Genomic DNA, 20,052 nt, shown 5'->3' on the forward strand with positions numbered 1-20,052 from the left:
TGACTTAAACTTTTATTGCTGCCCACGTACGAGAGACTTGTTCTTTAATTATAGTTAAAATAAACATATTGAATCAAGTTTTTATTTTTGTTTCCAACAATGGCATTTTCAAGGAGTTTACTACATTTCCAATACACGTCTGCGCATTAGATGCGCCTAATTTTGTACGCTAAAGAACTTAAAATTCTCTGCGGATACTTTACTTTATGGTCATTTAAAAAAAAAACTATGTTGTAATTTAAGTCTTAAATTTTAAGTTTTTGCAGCTAGCAATTTGTCAAGCTTCGAGCAATTTAAATCAATTTAAATTTCTTGTATCGACTTACAATGCCCACTAATGGCCATACTGACATTTTAATTGAGCAGTAATTGCATAATTACGGAAAAATAAAATATGCAATAAGGCTAAAAAAAAAATGTGAAGGGATATTTGCCACCCACATAAGCGTAGAAAATGTTGCATACACATGGGACAGCAATGATGAATGGACTTTTGGTAAAGCATTAAGGCGGCAAATGAGTTATGGGTTTGCATTTTTTTTTTGAGAACACTTTTCAAATTTGAATACACAGAAATCGACAATAATGTAAGCGTAATTAAACTTATATTGTGCACAATCTAAATAAGAGGAATTCACTAGCGAATTGACAATAAACCTAGTTAAACGCACGATTTTTCCAACGGTTGCATGCCTCAAATCGTTTATGAAACCTTTAATATACATCAAAGTGCCGTTAAAAAACAAAAAACGGTGATCCGTTAACTGAGATATTCGTGACTTAATTTGATGGCATTCATAAGTAAAAAAAAAAAACAGAAAAAAGCGCTACAAAACCTTTAAAATTAACTCTATCAAAGCGCTTAAGCGCCGGTTCAAATAACAAATACAAATACAAATATATAAAGTTATTTTATAACAGAAAAATGCCTTCCCCAACCGCATGCCTCACTTGCCCCACACTTTGCTCTCCTCCTCGGCATGTTCGCATTCATAATTCAAAATGTATTCATCAGCGCTTTTATTGCTGTTTGCATTCCCGTTTGGCTGTCATGCGCGCCGCCGCCGCACCAATTAACATCTCATTCAACGGTGGCACTGATGCGCATACAACAACAGTACCTACTTACTACCTATGTACAACACTCGTGTTAATTTCATTTCCATTATTAGCACATATGTAACTAAAGCCGACAATATAATTATGTACAACACACTTAGATATCACTGGATGTATGCAGGTTTAATGTGCGCGCAAAGTCAAATATCAGCTGACTAATTGACTTACTGGTTGGCTGCCTGTTTTGTTGGTCATTTGTTACTACTATCTTTTTTTAGGTGAATATCATGATGCTTCCTTCGGCTGCTATTTTTATGGTGATATACATATATGTATTTAACTATATGTTGAAAAAAATTGGTGCTTACCTGTTGACGAGTTTGTCATTTAAGTCTTTCGTTTTGTGTCTTAATTAACTTGTATTGCTGTTGGCTTTAGTTTTGAGTAGCTCAAATAATATACATACATATATGTATTTCTGTATGAGTGTATACATTTCATGTCTTTGTTATGTACAAAAAATATGTTTGACTCACCTTCTACACCTTAGAACTATGACCATTACAATAGCACCTATAAGAGCTGATATGATTGAAACTATGATTAAGGTGAACGCCCAACCAAGTTCACCGGCGTGATCTGTAAATGAAATAAAAAGCAAGAGATATATAAGGCATTAGAAAAGTAGGGTCAAGAGTTAATGAATTAATAGTGAAAAATTGTGGCATGTCTATAAAAGTGGTATTGTACTTACATACATACTTTTACATATCGCTCATTTGCTGTAAGAACAAAAATTTTTTTTTTGTGTTAAGTACTAAGAATTAGCTCCTAGAATTTTTATATATTTTATATTTTTATTCTTTTCGACTTTGCTTAGCAAATTTAACAGGGAAATAATCATCTCGAATTTTAAATTTTTTGATTATAACGTTCTTTCAACAAACGAAGTTGAATCCCTTCTGGACTCTAATGCCGAATTTCCACTAGGCATTGAAATGACAAAAAATTGGAGGCATTTAAAAAATGCCATGTGGAAATGAATTTAATGACTATTTTTTTTAAGCAATGAAAATAATATTTTTAAATTAATGTCTGGTGGAAATCCAGCATAAGTCTAAAAAAATATATGAATTTTTCTAAAATGCATATGTAAAAAAAAACTTTTTCTTGATTCAATTTCGTCCAAATTTTTCCTCCATATATTTTTCCCCCAAAAATTTTTTTTCTTATGCAATTTTATTATATGATAGGCAAAAACATTTTAACATAGAAATATTTTTTTTCTGAAAAAAATTTATTTTTTTTTAAGAATTTTTTTTGTTCTAAAAATTAATCTGTTTTATAAAAATTACCCATTTTTCTATTATTTTTTCTAAAAACAAACTTAAAACTTGTTTCTAAATATTATTTTTTTTTTTAAACTAACGTTTTATTTATAAACTATTTTTTTCTAAATTACGCTCTTTCTAAAATTTTGTGTTCTAATTTTTGGAAAATTTGTCTAGTTCTGGTAAAATATCTATTTCTGAAATGGTCATGATGCTAAATAAAAACAAGTTTTTTAAAACAATTTTCAAAGACAAGCTTTAATTAGTGGTTAATAAAAAAAAAAGAAAAATCGACCCCGCACCTCCTGACGGCTAAATTTTTTGTAGAGTTATTTCTTTCCATTTAAGTAATATAGGTTTAAATATGAAACAAATCGTATCATAAATAAGGATTTTCCAAGAATCTCGACTCCTGCGGCACTTATTGTGGAGTTATCCTTTTTCATGTAGGAAATACACTTTTTAAATATGAACCAAAGCGGACCATAAATATTTCGACATCTGCGCCATCTAGCGGACTAATTCATATTTCTTATTTTAGCAAAATCAGAGCAGTTATAATGAATATGCTGAGTTGATTCCAGCTCGTCATACACCAAAAAACTGAGGAAGAGAGTCGGGAATGATGGTGTCTTAACGCGTGGGTTTTTTATTAGGAAGTGCCTGGATAAAACACATTCCCCGATATCGGGTGTTGCAGATGAATAATGGAATTTTTCATCACCCCTGCCAAGCGAAATTTGGAAGTATTTCAATACGGGCGAGGGGTAGGCCTGACTTGCTATGACCAATTTTGTCGAAATAGGGCCCTGCCTGCCGCATGGATAATGAATGGCCCTAGTCCAATTCTCAGCCAGATGACTACGCTTTTGATACCAGATAAGTATATGTAATCACTGCAGAAATCTGAAGGCTTGAGCTTGAGATTGACAACGAGTTCTGGGAAAGGCTTTCTATCCAGGATAACGTCTTAGTACTTAACCTATTTAAAACAAAAGTCGAGCACAATTTTTTAAAGAGGTGTAGCATTTATAAATATCTCCTGGTGAAAAGGGCGCGCTCCGTCTAACCAGGGTTAATGGAATGTACGCAGCTTTTTTTGAGCAACTACCACAAAACCACTAGTGAAAAATAGCACTCACACTAATTGCCAATCGTTGTAATTTTTTTGTGTTCCTTTTGTTTTATTTTAACCCTAAACGATCTACGAATAAATCGGAGTAGATCGAGTACTTTTAAAAAGGTCATAGCTAATTTTTGCATAGACGGGACAGAAGCACAAAAAGTGTTCTGCCGCTTCATCCTCTTCAAGACAGTGAGCGAAAATGGTATTGTCACGAATGCCCAACACAGTCTGGTGTTTATGCTACGAGAAGTGATCAGTAAACAGTCCCTAATCTGCCGAATGAAAGCAAATATCTAGCTAGGCCTTCGGAAAACTGAGAAATATATAAGTTTTGCCCATCTGCAGCTTCTCAGTTAGATTGCTGAACGAAATACTTATTCATTCAGTTTCTGACGGTGACTTCGATGAGCCGAAGGTGTAACTGCCATAACTGGTTGCGCACCAAGGAATGCCTGACCTGAGCGTTATCTAGCCAAAAGCTCAAATGTCTTATGACCTGGCATCCAGAGTAAAACAAATTCGTTAACCGAGACTGGCATTGCCGAAGTCAAAATACACCAGACACCAAGGAACAGTTAAAGCAGTGGACTCCTCAGGGTAAACGTGCTCTCAAAAACGCCAAGGTAGGTCTGCAGGCGTTCGCATTCACATCGAATACCCTGTAAAGGGCAAAACGATCACCGGCGTGTCCCGGCGTGTTTCTGAGCTAGCAAACAAATTTGCCATTGATAAAAAAAATATCGCATTTGGCGAGGCAAAATGTGCTCTTCCACCAGTCTGTCTGATGGCTGTCTCATCAGGCACATTATCCAGATTTAGACCCCTACGAATATATTCTATTTCCGAACCTAAGGTAGTGGCTTGCTGGTAAGAATTTTAGATCAAATTAAAAGCTGATGAAAAACTAAAAAAAGGGTGGACTAAATGCATCCAGCCAAAAGGGACTATAGAACAATTTTTTTGCGGAAAAAATAACTCTTAGTAAAATATAACTGACTTATTTAAACTTCGTTCGTATTATTTGAGCAACAGTTAAATTGCACGAGTAAGTTGAAATTAATCCTTGAAAATAATTTATATCCTTGCAGTTGCAGTTACACCATGCAAGCTTTATTTCCGCAATTACTTTAGGAAAAGTGGCAATAAATAGGTATAGAAAAACGCGTCGAAAAAGTGCTTGCGTTGCTCAGTTTCAGATTCTAAAGTTATACAATTATGCACTTGCAGAAGAAAAGTAAAATTCCAAGCAACTTGCGCACTTTCAGTTGCATGCAAGTTTTATTTGCGAAATGAATTACCAAAAAGTGGCAGTAAATATTCTTTTGTGCGCTCCCAAGCGAAAGTTAAATTTCATCTTCAAAATTTTACCGCAAAACGCGCGTTAAGAAAGTACCTCCATTGCCACGTCTGACTGCACTGTAAGGGTGGTACGCAGTTCTTCAATGTATTCCTTAGCTATTTATCAGCTAAATTTCCTTTAGCGAATTTCACCAAAGGAGCATGTACCGAATGACATCTTAATAGAAAAATATAAATGATTTCCTTTTACAAATGAAATAAACTCAATTTATTATGCAAAATAAACTCAACGACACAGACTTTATGTAGCAATAAGCGAGTAGCTCAATAACCAAAAAAAAAAATAAAAATAATGCATTAAATTTAACAAAAGCCTGTGAAATAAATGCTAAAAGCTTTGTTGATTTGTTGCTTCCCACCGACAACGTAATTTATGCGCGCCAACAAAATATATCTACATATATATATATCTATGAATATATTTCCTTTTAAATTATTACACAGTCATTTTAAGTGAAATAATGAGCAGCTGACAACCATGGCGTTGGCTATTAAAGTATTCAAACGTTAGACAAGCAACAAATGCGAATATTTAGTTAGGCAGACACCTGCTACTGGTCAGTTGGCGTGCTGCAACTGTGTACTATGTACATATGTACAGCATATAATTAGTGAATTTTAAAGAGATGGTAAGTATGAATATTTCAGCTAAAATTAGATACTTCGTTTGATTGATGCGCGAGCGATATATTTTTGTTAGAGTGACTTGGCTTTGCTTTTAATTTTCCTCAAAATAAATTATGCTACAAGCAAATTGGGCGAGCTTTTTTTTGTTTTTTTTTTTTGCTAGCATCGAGCTAAAAAGGAAGTGGGTGCTTCAATTCTCTTTAAATGCACACGCCTACTTCCTTTCGGTTTTTACGCTGCCGCCGCTGATTTCTTTCAGCTGCCATTTTTATTTGCACAACTACCATTTCGATTCGAGTTGAATAATTGTTTGACTTACTGCTAATTTGTTGAATTGTTTGCTTTGCTTGGCCTCAGAGACATGTCAAATTGGCAACTGTTGTGATATATACACATATATATGGTATATACAGTACTACATTAGGGCGGTCCTTAAAATAACAACATCTAAATTTTTTGTGTGGCCCCACCTTATTTTGTTCTACGTAAAAAATAAAATGGCAACTGTTGTGATATACATATATGTATACATTAGGGTGGATGTTAAAAATATCAACATGTAAAATAAAGATATCCCCGAAAATTTCAAAAGTAAAAAAAAACATGTTTAAGATTTAAGGATTTGAAAAACTAAAAATTTTTTTAAATCGCAAAAATTCGACAAAACCTTGGCTTGAAATGTGATAAATTTTTGATATTATTGAAACTTATTCTTATTAATTCATAAACTCGCTGAGTCAAAGTCAAAATTTTGTAAATATTAAAAAATAAAAATAATTTTTTCAAACCGAATTTTTTTTAGCTTGGTCCTTAAAAACAACAACATCTTGATTTTTTGTGTTCTACGTATAAAATAAATTGTAAATATAAATAAATACAAATACAAATTTTGTATGGCGCACCACTTCATGTTTTTTTTATACGTGCAAAATAAAAATACCCACGAAAATTTCAAAATTAAAAAAAAATGTTTAAGGTTTTTAAAAAAATGTATTTTTTTTAATGGCAAGATTTTGCAAAAATTTTGGTTTTAAATCTGAAAATTTGTTTCATATTACTTAACCTTATTGGTATAAATATCCACAAATTCACTGAACTATAGCTGGTCGAAGTAAAAAAAAATCAAAATTTGAATTTTTCGTAAATATTTTTATTTTCTACGTGTAAAATAAAGCGTGCATCATTATGCTCTTATTTTAGGGGCCACCTTAATATACATACATACATGTGTATGTACGTGGCTGTTCGTATGCTATTTTCGTATCTAATTGCACGCTTGTGGGCGTGCTAGCCGGCAAATTTTCACTGCTTTCATTTTTATTTGCGCTAAAAGACACTCGTAGCGCTTGTGTCCCAGCTTGTTTTTGCGCCACTCCGCTGTTGAATTTGCTCTTGTTAACAAACTTCCGTTTACGATTTTATCTCATTTCCTGTCCATTTACACCCGATCGAGAAGGAGGAGGAGGAGCTTGTTGTTGTTGCTGTTGCTGTTGCTGTTGTTTACTTGTGGCTTGCCTTCCTGCCCAGCGCCTTGGTCATGGTCTGCGAATTTCATTTCCACTTTCTTACTTTTACTCTGAAGATGATTTGCGGTTTTGACGCCCCACAAATTTGCCTTATTTGTTTAATGAATTCCTTTGGATTTTTGTGTAGCCATTAATGGCTACGCATTGTTGTGTGCGTGTGCATTTTAATTACTTATTTCACCCGTAATTTAACTTTGAGCGCTCACTCTTTCCACCCACTGGCCATTTGTTTGCCGCAACTTTCTAAGCGCCAACAGTATTATGCCACACTTGCCACAAATACTACTCGTATATAGTACTTAGGCTATCTGCCGTCGCCAACGGAATAGTATGTACATAGGTATGTTTATACATATGTACATATAAATTACATACATAAAACTTCTCGGTATACTACTTTGGTATCATTAAAAGCGCATAAATATTCGAAGTAAGCCATGCAAAAAGACAAAACTCCGAAAACCACAGACAGCAGCAGACAACAACATTCGTTCGCTGTTCCCGAAAGGAGGTCACTCGGTTTGGATGCCTGCCGCCATTGCTGCTATACACTACTTTTGGCTCATCGAGATGCCCTCGCTGGCAAATTTATTCGATTTCATCTTTTGCGCGCTTGCGTTGCACTTCCTGCATGCCCTTTGTCGTCCTTTTCGCTTTTTCGTTTGTTTTTTCGCTTTTTTGCTTTTCACTTTACGTTTCACTTTTGGTTTTATTTATTTATTGAAAACTTTTCAACTAAGCCGACAACAGCCAACATTTGTAAGCCTCAAGCCTTTTGGCAGCGCGGCGCGCATTTTGTGCGCTTTCAGCGCGCACGATGGGGTAGCGCCGCCAATGGATTGGAAGGGGGGCGTGCAGCAAGCAAAAGGGCATAAAACGAACGTAAGGATAACATCAAGTGGTTGAAATGTTTATTGTTTTTAGACGATTTATAGTTTCGTGTAGATAAGTAAGTAGGTCTAAAGTTAGTTGAGGCTTTACCTCTGATGTTGTGTTGTTGTTTTTGGTAGTAAAATTCCATATACACAGAAAAGTGTGACAGAGCGTGTGTATTTGTTTACTTTTGTGTGTGCTACCGTTTGTTTGACCACCCGCCATTTAATCCTCTTGGCTGTTTTTTACCTAAGATTGTCATTTTGTGATAAATGTAGAAAATAAATAAAAGAGTGAATGCGAGCATGAATGCGCTGCAGCGGAGGTCATAAGGGTTTTTAATTTTGATATTAGCAGCATAGAACAGCTGTGTGGATTAATTCGACTGCTGTGAGGCGCTTAACTTGGATGTTGAATGAAAATGTTGCGACGATGGAGTTAAGGATGCACTGGGGTTAGACTCGACAGCAATCGACAAACGGCTGCTGAGCACAAAAAAGGAAAGGGAGAAGCAGAAAAATAAGGTCAAGACGAAAAATAAGCCACTCAACTTGAAGGGACTGGATCAGTAAGAGATTCATTGCACACTGGAAGACCTCGAACTGCTCGTATATAAATATGTATGTAGCTTCTGTGGCTCATTGTGTGACGAAAGGCGCAACCACAGTCGTTTCTGCAGCGTATTTTGAATAAAGGTTTGTAAATGTATCCCGGGAAATGCCTTTGCCATTAGGTCTTGTCTTTCCGGTTTTTTTACAACGCTTTTATCAACTTGCAATGTTGTGCGTCCAGAAACTTTCAATGTTGTGGATCCAGAAACTTTCAATGTTGTGTGTCCGACACCAAAGCAAAGCTTTGAAAAGTTCCTATAAAAAAGCATAGTGCATAGGGCGACAGCTGTAGTGAATAGGGTGAGGTAGATGACATCTAGATGTCGCCCTATGTACTACGTTTGCTACAGCGGAAATAGACGACACGCCATTTCTTTAAATAAAATTAATTGGTGCTCGTTTGTATGTACATACATATGTAAATGCATGTGTGTGCACCTTTCTATTAATATCGTTGAATTATTTTAAAATCTGTTGCAAAATTTTATTCAGACAGGACTAAAAAGTAGAAAATAAATAATATAAAAAAACTTTTTAATATACAACGCTTTTATAAATGGATTAAAAAGTAGAAAATAATATTTCTCAGTCCCATAGAATTTGTTTTGATAACTTTTGATTTTGAAATTTTAGCAAAAGTCATTATAAACAATCTATGAAATTGAAAATGAAAAGCGTGGGGCGCATGTAATACACTTGAATTGATATGAAAAGTAATATATGTATGTATGTATGTGGGTATATGAATAACGACCGCTTAAAATTGATTTCTACTTTCGCTGTAGAAATTTTAGGTCTACGTTATGTAGTTTGACTATTGTCAATTAAATCGAATGCTTTGTATTGCATGCGCTCCACGTTTTTCATTTTCAATTCATAGATTGTTTATAATGACTTTTGCTAAAATTTGAAAATCAAAAGTTATCAAAACAAATTCTATGGGACTGAGAAATATTATTTTCTACTTTTTAGTCCATTTATAAAAGCGTTGTATATTAAAAAGTTTTTTTTATATTATTTATTTTCGAGTTAGCTCTTGCCATCCTATCACGGTACAAAAATTACTGGAATTCGAGACTTGTATGCTTATTTGGCAGAGCCAGTACAACCTCTATGAACTCTTCCCCTTTACAAATCACTTGCGGCCAGGGACCGTAACAGTTACAACTTTTATTAAAAAAATCGCTCTTTAACAATTATTTTTTGGCTTTTATTTAATTACTGCATAAATAACAGTTTTTTCTGATTTTTATTTTATAAATCCAAAATACCAATTATTTTTGACTTTTATCTAAATCATCTGTAAATAAGAGTTATATTTGATTTTTATATTATTTGTCTTAGATAACAGTTATTGAAGACTTTTATTTAAAAAAGTCATCAATATAAATCAATCAGGGACTTTAATTTTTAAAATCATACTTATAAAAGTCATTTTGATAAGTAAACTTTTGTTCTCCAACACCTTCTTAACTGCAAAAAATTATGACTTTTAAACGTGTGACTTAAAAGATAAAGTCGGTACCTGATTTTTTATTCATGACTTCTATAAATAAAAGCCTTCAATAACTGTTATCTAAGACATATAAAATAAAAATCAAAAATAAATGTCATTTAAAGATTATTAGATAAAAATGAAAATGAATTGTTATTTTGGATTTATAAAAAAAAATCAACAGTAATTGTTATTTTTTTAAATTTTGCATAAAAATTGCAAATAAAAATTTATTTTCAAATTTGTTTCTCGGTAAAAAAAGAAATCGATTGGTAAGTAGTTGTAGAATATTTTTTTCATAGTGAATTTTTCAATGAGAGTTTTCATCAATAACTGTTATGTTCGGTCGCACTGGCGAAATAGTCCGGTTAGTGTACCAAGCTACTAGCGAGGCGCAATCGAGCCGTATATTAGAACTTTAGATCGCTTTTCAACGACTTTTGGCTAGATGGACCTATTAGTCTGACAGGTTCCATCCGCGTTGTTTACTTCCTCGATGTTAGCTGGGCATCTTGAAAGGTGTTCTGCTTTGCGCTTTGAATCATTATCAACCAATTATGGAAAACTTGCTATAAGGATAGACTAGAGCAAAGGTTGCCACCTACACTTTTTGCTTCGAACGTGTTCTACCAACCTAATATAAGTGCAACAACAATACAAGGGACCAACCAAATAAACAAACGCACAGGAAGACGATGACAAAAATTTAGCAACCGTCTGACTCAATGGATATGGCGGGTTGCTCGTGCGGGAAACAAAAAGTCTATGTAAAAATATTACAGTATGAACTAAGGCAGCAACAACGGCAAGGGCAAAACAGCACAGGCTTTGAAATTATTAAAAAGCAACTAACTACCAGTATTTGTGTGTGTCGAAAATTATGAAGAAAACTAATAAATAAATTCCAACGGATATATTTACAAAAATCAACGCGAAACGACAATTATCAAACGCGAAAATACAAAAAACCAATCCTTGATTGTAGGTGCACCAGAGGTGAGGTCCAACCGAAAGGTGGCCCAACCCGCACCAGCTGTCGGGGATATCTTTAATTAAAAGCATACAGACCACAACACAATGGATACTTAAGCTATGGACGGGATGTGCATCGACCACGGCGTGCTCCTGCGGGTCAACGTATGTCCGTCAAGTCCGATACCAACACTACCGATGCGATGATCTCCGCCTCGACTGGCGAAACTCCTAAATAGGCCTGCTCGATTGCAGATTGAACGCCTCGACTGGCTCTCTCTAACAATTGAAATGTAATAACTTCTAATACCTCGCTTGGTAAATCGTTGGAAAGTTAGAATTTTAAAATATAATTAACGTTCACAATTGGGATGTTTCCCAATTCACTGCTCATTTCATTCTGCTACAGCGAGCAGCTACGAGTTGGGCCGCAGCCTACGCACCAGTCCGCAAACCATCGGGCCTCTTCAAGCATAGCTTTTATTAACGCAACCAGTTGCCGGTAGAGTGCGCTCCCATCTATTCGAGTGAAGGAAATTAGGGTAAAACGGAGGAAAAACAAAGGAGACGCGAAAATACTTACTCAGGATTCCCAATTGCTCAATTTATACCTGCGCGGGGAATAAAGCAAAGTAAGCTTTCCACCGAATAAACTTTTGTATTGACCCAAGTACGGATCACGTGGAAATAATATTCGTAAAGGGTTTTGGATGATCTTTCCGACAGGGTGGCAAACAAATTTACAAAAATCTCATTTTCTAAGAGGCTTGAAGAAATACTATTTAAAAAAAGCTTCGCCTCTATAACTTAAAGACTCATCTTTATATCCCCGTTAACACATAATAAAATACGTCCTTTAGTTTTACTGGTTCTTTAATGTCTTTGTTCTCAGCTAAACCCCAATTAGATGTTGGCCTATTTAATTTGCCGCTTACTGTCGCAATTATCAAGCAAATAAATTTGCTAGCAAACAAGCCAAAACATTTGAAGAAATAATTAAAATGAACGCCATTACGAGCTACGAATGAGGCGCCTCGCCAGCCATTTGACTGCTTATCTCAAAGCAATTAAGTTGGCCATAGAATTTTTCTGAGTAGCCAAGTAATTCAATGGGAGATATTTTTTTTTTTGGCAAAAATTTCCAGAAAAGTCAGCGAAAAATTTGTATTTAAGTGAAAAACGAAAAGTTGCACTAATCTATTGGGCGCGCTAAAAACGAACCGCCAAAGCAATTAAGCGCAATCAATGCTACACAAGAGAAGGAATAAAAAATCAGCAAAAAATAAAATAATTAAAATAATTAAAAGTAAAATTCCACACACACAAAAAAAAAAAAGTTGATAAAGATGTAAAATGGAAATTATTGGGGTGTGAAAAATCTCATTTAAAAATTTTGTGAAATTCAATCAGCGACGCGTGTTTGAACTTTTAGTTTCATTTGATTTTACTTAGTTTTATTTTCATAGATTTTCCAGTGGCAAATTGTAACTATCAAGAGGTGGCAAAGGACACCAAGATGAAGTGTGAAATATCGCTTGTGCATGTATATGTACATATGTATGTATGTATGTATGCATATGCGTGCGCATGTATGTACTATGTTTCATCAGGAAAAAAGCTCGCATGTACAACGCCATATCCAAGTGCTCGACTTGTGCGTGTGTGTATGTATGCTGGTGTTGCCATGCGGTGCTGTGGTTGCTTTACCGCCCCCCGTTCCCTCCCTTCACGGTCAGATCAGCACATCGTGTGGCAATTTCATGCTCTAATTCGAGCTTTTACCACAATTTCTCTTTATTTTTTGTTAGTGCAGCCACTGCTCTCGAACATATTTACTAGCTGCTGGCAGCAATTTCATTTAAGGGCCTCTGCGCTGTTAAGTTTTCGGTAGGAAAATGCCAAAAAGAAAAGGCCAGGCTGTTTGCTTGGCAATTGCAACTTACTCGTACAACTTGCAACACCATTAAAGTCCGCCACACAGCCGTGTGGCCAAATGCAATTTTTGTGGCTTCAATAAAATTGCCAATTGTATACTCGTAACTAACATGGGGTGCTTTTATACTTGTACGTATGTATGTGTGTGTGTGTGTGTGTTAGTTAGACAATTGCTTACGATGCGCTGATTGTTGCTGATGATGACTCTAGTTTGTTTTTGGTTACTTGGTTGGTTGGTTGGTTGTTGGCTTGCCATTGCAGTCGATATGGGTATCAGCCGTGGTCCATTGGTGGTTGGCTTCATGGTCATGAATGAGTTTTACGAGTCGCAATAAAAGTGAATAGACAATGGTGTTAGGTGGTGTGCTATTCGATAAGGGGTAAGTTGATGTGGCGATTATTATAGGCGTTAGTGCAAGGAAATCGATGGGCAGCGAGTGTTGTTGGAGTGTGTGCTACAAAGTGTGTCAGCTGCAAGTTGGAACGGCATCTGGTACACTGGGATTTAGTCGAAAACTTTGATGAAAGTACAGGGATCTCTGTACCAGGGATCTCATCTTGGAGGCTCGGAAAGTTGTAAATCGGCATAAACGGAAGAAGTTGAAGAAGCATTTGCACGCCTGCATATTCAACTCTGGTGTGTGTAAGCTTTGGTCAAACCTGCATTCCTTATCCAGCCGACGAGTTCCTTATCCACGCCGTCCAGGGTAATTTTATTCGTTCGTTCATGATGACGCTTCGTCGTACCCGAAGAAATGCAAAAGTTATTTTAGCAGCTGGCAGCTGACACTGCATTTTTCGATGCTTTAGGCCACAAGTCGAGTTACAAGAAGGCTACACAACTTTCCCAAAACCCAGCGCTCCCTTTTACTTCAACCAGTGATGCAGTGCCGACGGCTTTCGGGAAGTCAGACGCATCCGAAGCCTTCAAAGCGTTTGGACCCGACAAACTATGTAACCTATACAGACTATGTAACCTATACCTATCTCTCTTAGTAGAGCCGGACTTGTCAAAGGCTTTTGAAACCGTCATTATATGCTTCTACAAAATATTATACTTAGATTCTTGCACAGGGATTAAAATGGTGGTCGGCAAATTACCTTATTAATCGGTCACCAGACTTTTTTGATCTGAAAACTTCATAGTCATGAAAAGTTAAAACAAGGGTTTTATAGCGTGGTATAATCTCCCCACTATTATGAAACTTCTACATCTCGAAGTCTCCTCTGTCCCAAGAGAGGGTTCACTGATTTCATATGCTGTCGATTTCCTGATATTGGCGCCCGACAATGGCATTGATGAGTAGTGTTTGAAAGTAACCGGCTATATGTTTCTCGTTTCCTTACTGCACCGAGTCTAACCCTCTCGTCTACAAAATCAAGTGCGACCTTTTTCACCAACTGGACGAAGGAGTTCAAACTACAATTAAGTATTTGCGTCAACGTGTCTGCGCATCCACTGCCGACGGTAGGACGTAGGGGATGCACTCTGAACTGCCTGAACAGCTCGTTCATAGCGAGGCATCAATGTTTGCCACCAGGGAACATTCTTTTATGGTCAGCAAGCAATTCCTATTCGGCTGCTAAGTAAGATTCGAACAGAGAATTGTTGGTAGCAGCGGTCCCTCCTAGGCCCATCGGAAGGCAACTCAATGACCCGATTGATTTTGAATTTTAAATATTTATGATGGTAAATATTCGTAATCAGTGACCCCAAAAACCCCCGAGTAACAAATTCCAAAATGATCACTTTTCAAATTATGTCCGCCATATTTAAAAGTAAATATTTTTACCGAATTTTCAAGACTATAACCGATTTTTTTTTTACCTTCAGTTCACGAAGAATGCCTCGTATCCCCCTCACGTTTAAATTCTAATCGCGAATTCAGCATTTAGGCCTAGTGTGCACTTCAGCCCATGCCTGTGCTTAGGTGTGTGGGTGGATGCGAGCAAGTGCAAAAACTTCGTTGCGCCTCCAGTTTTATTCATGATGCCATTAAAAGTTATAAATCCTTTTTATTCCTACATTTCGCTTGGATATTGCTATGGGCACTTTTTAAGCCTGCTGCTATTCTGTTTTTGCGCCATAACGCCACATCCACGCACAAGACTCCCCCGCTCCCCGCTTGCCAGCAGCTGTTGAATGAAATTGTCGCTTAAGTAGAAATCGTCTAACCGAATTAGTTTATAAGTGCCCTAGCAGCTACATAGCTACACCCGCATTTTCCTCTACACTAATCTATGTATGTAGGTATTAATTAGCTCAAACCTGTTTATTAAGCTGCTTACCCATACCCACTTAGCGTCAGCTACACGCCCAATTAGAACTGGATGACATTAACTTTCATTCAACTTTGACAACAACCAGCATTCTACTTAACAGAATCAAAGCGGCATCATTTGTACCCATAAAAGTATGTTTGTAAATAAAGGTATGTATGTATATACTTTTGATAAGAATCTTGAAGTTTTTTCGCAGTCGCACCCACCCACACGCTTAGTGAATAAGTGACAGCCAAGTAGACGATTGACGACGGCCTCTTCAACAAACAATCGAATGGTACTTAAGATTTGTGCTGCCAGCTGTTTATCGAATGTCAGTAAAGCACTAAATACATAACTTCGTATATGTACATATTTATATATATATAAAAGAGATGTGTAGTTTCTCTCAAGTGCCAATATCCTTTGAGTCCACACAAATGTTGCGCTGCTAGCCTCATCCTCCACTTAAGGCGCTCAAAGCTAAAGTCTTCATTCAATACGAAATCGTTGCTATCTTATAGTTTTTTTTTTTTTTTTGGCGAAACAAACAAAGTGGGCGTCGGATGTTGCTGATTTGCAGTTTAAGCATTTGTTAACAATTGTACAATTGAATGTGGAAAATATACATTAATGATTTGATTTGTTTGCTTTAATGTTTTGTTTTTGTTGCTTTGATGCTTCAGAGAGGCATCGGAGCATTAAAAATTATCTAAGTATCTACGAAGACTGGGTTTGGTTTGGTGCTACATTAAAAGTTCATAAATTCAAAGATATGACTTTGTATGTGTATGTGTACGTGTATGATTGTATGTCTTTTAACAACATAAGAGCCTGTAATCATATTTGAACATTACAACAACAACAACAACATGCGCCGATTTATGTTCGTTGATTATAGAGAACTCTGGGGGAAAACAATCGCATAAATCTTCTTTGTGGCGGAGTCTGTGTGTGTGTGTGTGTGTGTGTGTGTGTGGGGCGTTGGTGGAGACTGTGTTGACTTGTTTGGTTTTTGTTACCAGGCGAATAAGCCAATTCTAAGAAAATCTAAGTAATTGAATTGTATGCCTGCACACATACATATGTAAGTGCTTAAATTATAAATTTACATACATTTTAGGAATTTTCGTGCACATATTAGGGTGGCCCAAAATTTTTGCCCCCCAGCTACCCCCCATATCTGAAGAATATCAAAAATAAGGAGATACGTTTTTTTTAATTAAAAATTTGCTAGTATTTTACATAGGGAAAATACGTTTTTGGGTAAAATTGCTATAAAATCGTTAAAAATAAATATTTTTTGATCGAATAAGACTATTTACCTTCAGAAGTCTTCAAAAAATAACACTATGATGCTTATTTGACTTAAAAATAACCGATAATGCCATATTGTGATATTAAATAAGCTTACATTTTTAATAACCGTTGTTGTATTTTTTAGAAAGATTGACTGTTAATTTTACGAAAAAATGTATTTTCCCCATGAAATACATTGGAAATTTTAAAGCCCCTGCGGCGCGGGTAAACATTAACTAATTTCAAAATAAAAAAAAAAGGGGCCTCCTTATTTTTGATATTCTTGAGTTCTGGGGGGTGGAAGCAGGAAAAATCAAAAAAGTTGATTTTCCTATATATTTTTGGGCCACCCTAATGTACATGTATATCCCATAAGGCAATATTAAATGCGTGTTTTTGACACTGCAGATAATTAAATAAGTCGTGAAAATTCTGGCACAAAATTAGGCTATACTTCATTTATTCCGTAAACGTTCTGGAAAGATAATTTATATACTTGTGTGTATGTATATTTTTTTTTATAATAATACAAGTAGGCATACGAACGTATTTGCTAAGAGAGTTGAAAGTCTTTTGTAAGACAATTGAAAGACCGTAGGCAAGATAATTTGAGAGATTTTGTTTATTCTGGAACGAAAGCCTTACAAAAAGAAGAAGCATATCATTTTGATCGCGTTGCTCCAGCAGTCGCAATTTTTTTTTTAATTTATCTATTTTTCAATTTAATTATCCTTTAACTTTTAAATCTTATTATTAAAAGAAAAAAAATGTATACATATATAATTTAACTTAATTTTTAGATTTGTTTTTCTAATTAAATATTTTTTTCCTTTTTAATTAACATTTATTTTAACTTTTAGATTTTATTTAAAAAAATTTTTTTTTTTTTAATATCATTTAATTCTTAGAAACTCGTTTTATTAATTTTTAGTTTTATAATTTAATTTTTATCGTTTTAAAAAGCCAAATAATATTTTTTATATTGTTTACCGAGATACATATTTGTGGTCATAAGTGGGCGGCGCTACGCCCAAATTCCAAAAATTTATAATAATATAATTTTCTGCTCAGTGGTCATTGCAATAATCGATTTTGAGTCATTTAGCTTTAATAGTTACTGATTTATCGCAGTTTTCGTGTTTACCGTTATATGGTTGGTGGTTATTACTATTTCTTAGCTATTACTAGCGGTTACTAAGATACAGCATTTGATCATAAGTCGGCGGGTCCACGCCCCTTTTCCAAAAATTTCATAATAATATTATTTTATACCAAAATTTTACTTCCCATACTAATTTTCAACAATTTGGATCCAATATTTGCTGAAATATAGTTTTTGCATTTTTCGAAAATACTGTTTTATGAGAAAGGGCGTGGTTACATATATAATATATATTTTTTCATGTATATAATAATTTCAGAATGAAATTCGAGTGTGCCAATAAAAATTGTAAAATTGGTATTTTTGTTTCGCAAATCATCGTTATCTTATAACCAATGTATTTTTTCATTTGGTAGCACAATAGTTTTATTACTCTAGATTAATTCGTTTTGGGAAGGAGAACAATTTCACCGTATAATATTAACATTTTGAAGTATCTTAAACTTTTAAAATGAAAAAAAAACGTTACATATCAAAAATTATAAAATAGCTGCGACAGATATTCTGCATGCTGACATTTTTTTTTAATTTGGTGGCACGCTCTTGAACCTCCCAAAGTTATTAAAAAAACAAGTTAAAAAGTCGAAGTTCGGGCGGAGCCGAACATTAAATACCCGGAGCAAGTATTCAATATAGTTTTTCACGTTTCCGAAAACTACCGTTACGTGGTAAACAGGGGTGGTTTTAAGTCTATTTCAAACATCTTCGATAGAAAGCCCACTTAGATATAATGAGATAAACTCACGCCCATTTTCCAAAAATTTATAATATTCTTATTTTCGCCTAAAAATAATTGCAAATATCAATTTTGAGTGAGTAAGCTTCAGTAGTTACTAAAATATTGCCGTTTTCGTATTTCTGAAAACTACCGTTATATGGGAGGTAGGCGTGGTTATAGTCCGATTTTGTCCATTTTCAATACCGTCCGTCCTACGCTGAAAAGAAGTACACATACCAAGCTGCGTTAAGATATCTAAATTTTTACTCGAGTTATCGTGTGCACAGACGGACAGACGAACGGACGGACAGACAGTCACCGCTTAATCGATTTCTCTTTTCATTCTGATCATTTATGTATACATTTGTCTATATCTATCTCGATTCGTTTTGCCTGTTGCAAACAACCGTTATGTGAACAAAGTTATAATACTCTTGTGCACAAGTGCGCTCGGGTATAAAAATAAATGAGAAGAGAGTGACACTAAAAATACAACTCGTGAGATTTCTTTTTCTTTGCAAAACCGTCCATTGACAAGTTGCAAAACACCAGGCATCGAGATTTGTGAAATAATAGCCAAAGAAAATACCGCCTCTCAAAGCAATGCCTTCAAAGAAAACCGTAAGGTAGGCGGTTTTGCAAAAACATCGGCGATATTCAAAACTCATTACAGAGGCACAAAATATCTTCCTTTAGTTCCGTGACATTTCATTTTACATCGATCAATCTTACCTCGATGGTATGCTATTTTATTTTATTTTTGAACGGATCACTGTAGTTATGAAATTTTTTAAACAAGAACGAAGACATCCACCTACATAAACAAACGTCAACCCGCCTCAACACTTATTCATAACAAAAACAGTCATTAGTACTCTTTCAACTTTGCAAATTAAGTGCATTTCAAAAATCGATATCATCTAATGGAAATTCGCTGATGCGAAACAAACAAAAATCCACCCAATGAATACAACTTAATTTTCTAGCTCATTATCTCATACCAAACAATGTAAACGAACAGCAATTTAGCAAAATAAAATTATGTATGCGTTTGTGAGAATACTTCGGCCTCCAGCGATTGTGTAACCTTATAGGCTCAGTCTCTGAGCCCTAGCATAGAATTGGAAGGCGAAAAATCGAATGCATTAAGACGATCACAGAGCTACATATGTATGTACAAAAGACAACACCACGCAGCGCCAGCGCGGTACCATCATCCTTCGCCACGTTGAGACATTGAGCCATTGAAGCATTGAGGACGCAACGAGAACGCCACAAATCAAAAGTTGGCGGCTGGCGGTTGGCGGCCGTGTAAAATCATTCACGCCAATGGCAGCGGGTGAAATGAAATGGCTGAGCCAACGTCAGACGTCTCTGTCTGTCCGGCGCAATTGAAATGGAATGAAAGCAAAGTAACTTGACGGCGTCGAATATTTAATGCTAGTTGTTGTTGTTGTTGTTGCACGTGTTGTTGTTGTTGTTGTTGTGAGGCGAGCAGCGCAACAGCGAAATTGTTGCTAATCAATCATCATTGAACATCGATTACTCCAGTTGCTGATAGCGCAGCCATTTGTCTTTCCAAACGTGAGATTCCAACTAATAATGCAAACAAACTGACAAATGACTGGATTAGGGGGGCCGCAAGGCAATGTGATAGGGCCCAAAAAGCACACAAACACACCTACAAACATCATAGA

General features: G+C 35.6%; 1 protein-coding gene across 2 annotated transcripts in view; it reads right to left on the reverse strand.

Annotated features, from left to right (window-relative positions):
- Nucleotides 1-20,052, reverse strand: part of LOC118747658 — a 389,115-nt gene that overhangs the window by 78,890 nt on the left and 290,173 nt on the right. For both annotated transcript variants that reach the window (XM_036481716.1, XM_036481715.1), the window contains exon 3: nt 1,596-1,698. In XM_036481716.1, coding sequence (XP_036337609.1) covers nt 1,596-1,698 — 103 coding nt within the window. The remainder of the gene's footprint in view (nt 1-1,595; nt 1,699-20,052) is intronic.

The sequence above is a fragment of the Rhagoletis pomonella genome, unplaced genomic scaffold (genome assembly GCF_013731165.1).
Source record: "Rhagoletis pomonella isolate Grant_MI unplaced genomic scaffold, Rhpom_1.0 Rhpom_scaffold_00012, whole genome shotgun sequence".
In the NCBI taxonomy this organism is placed as follows: domain Eukaryota; kingdom Metazoa; phylum Arthropoda; class Insecta; order Diptera; family Tephritidae; genus Rhagoletis; species Rhagoletis pomonella.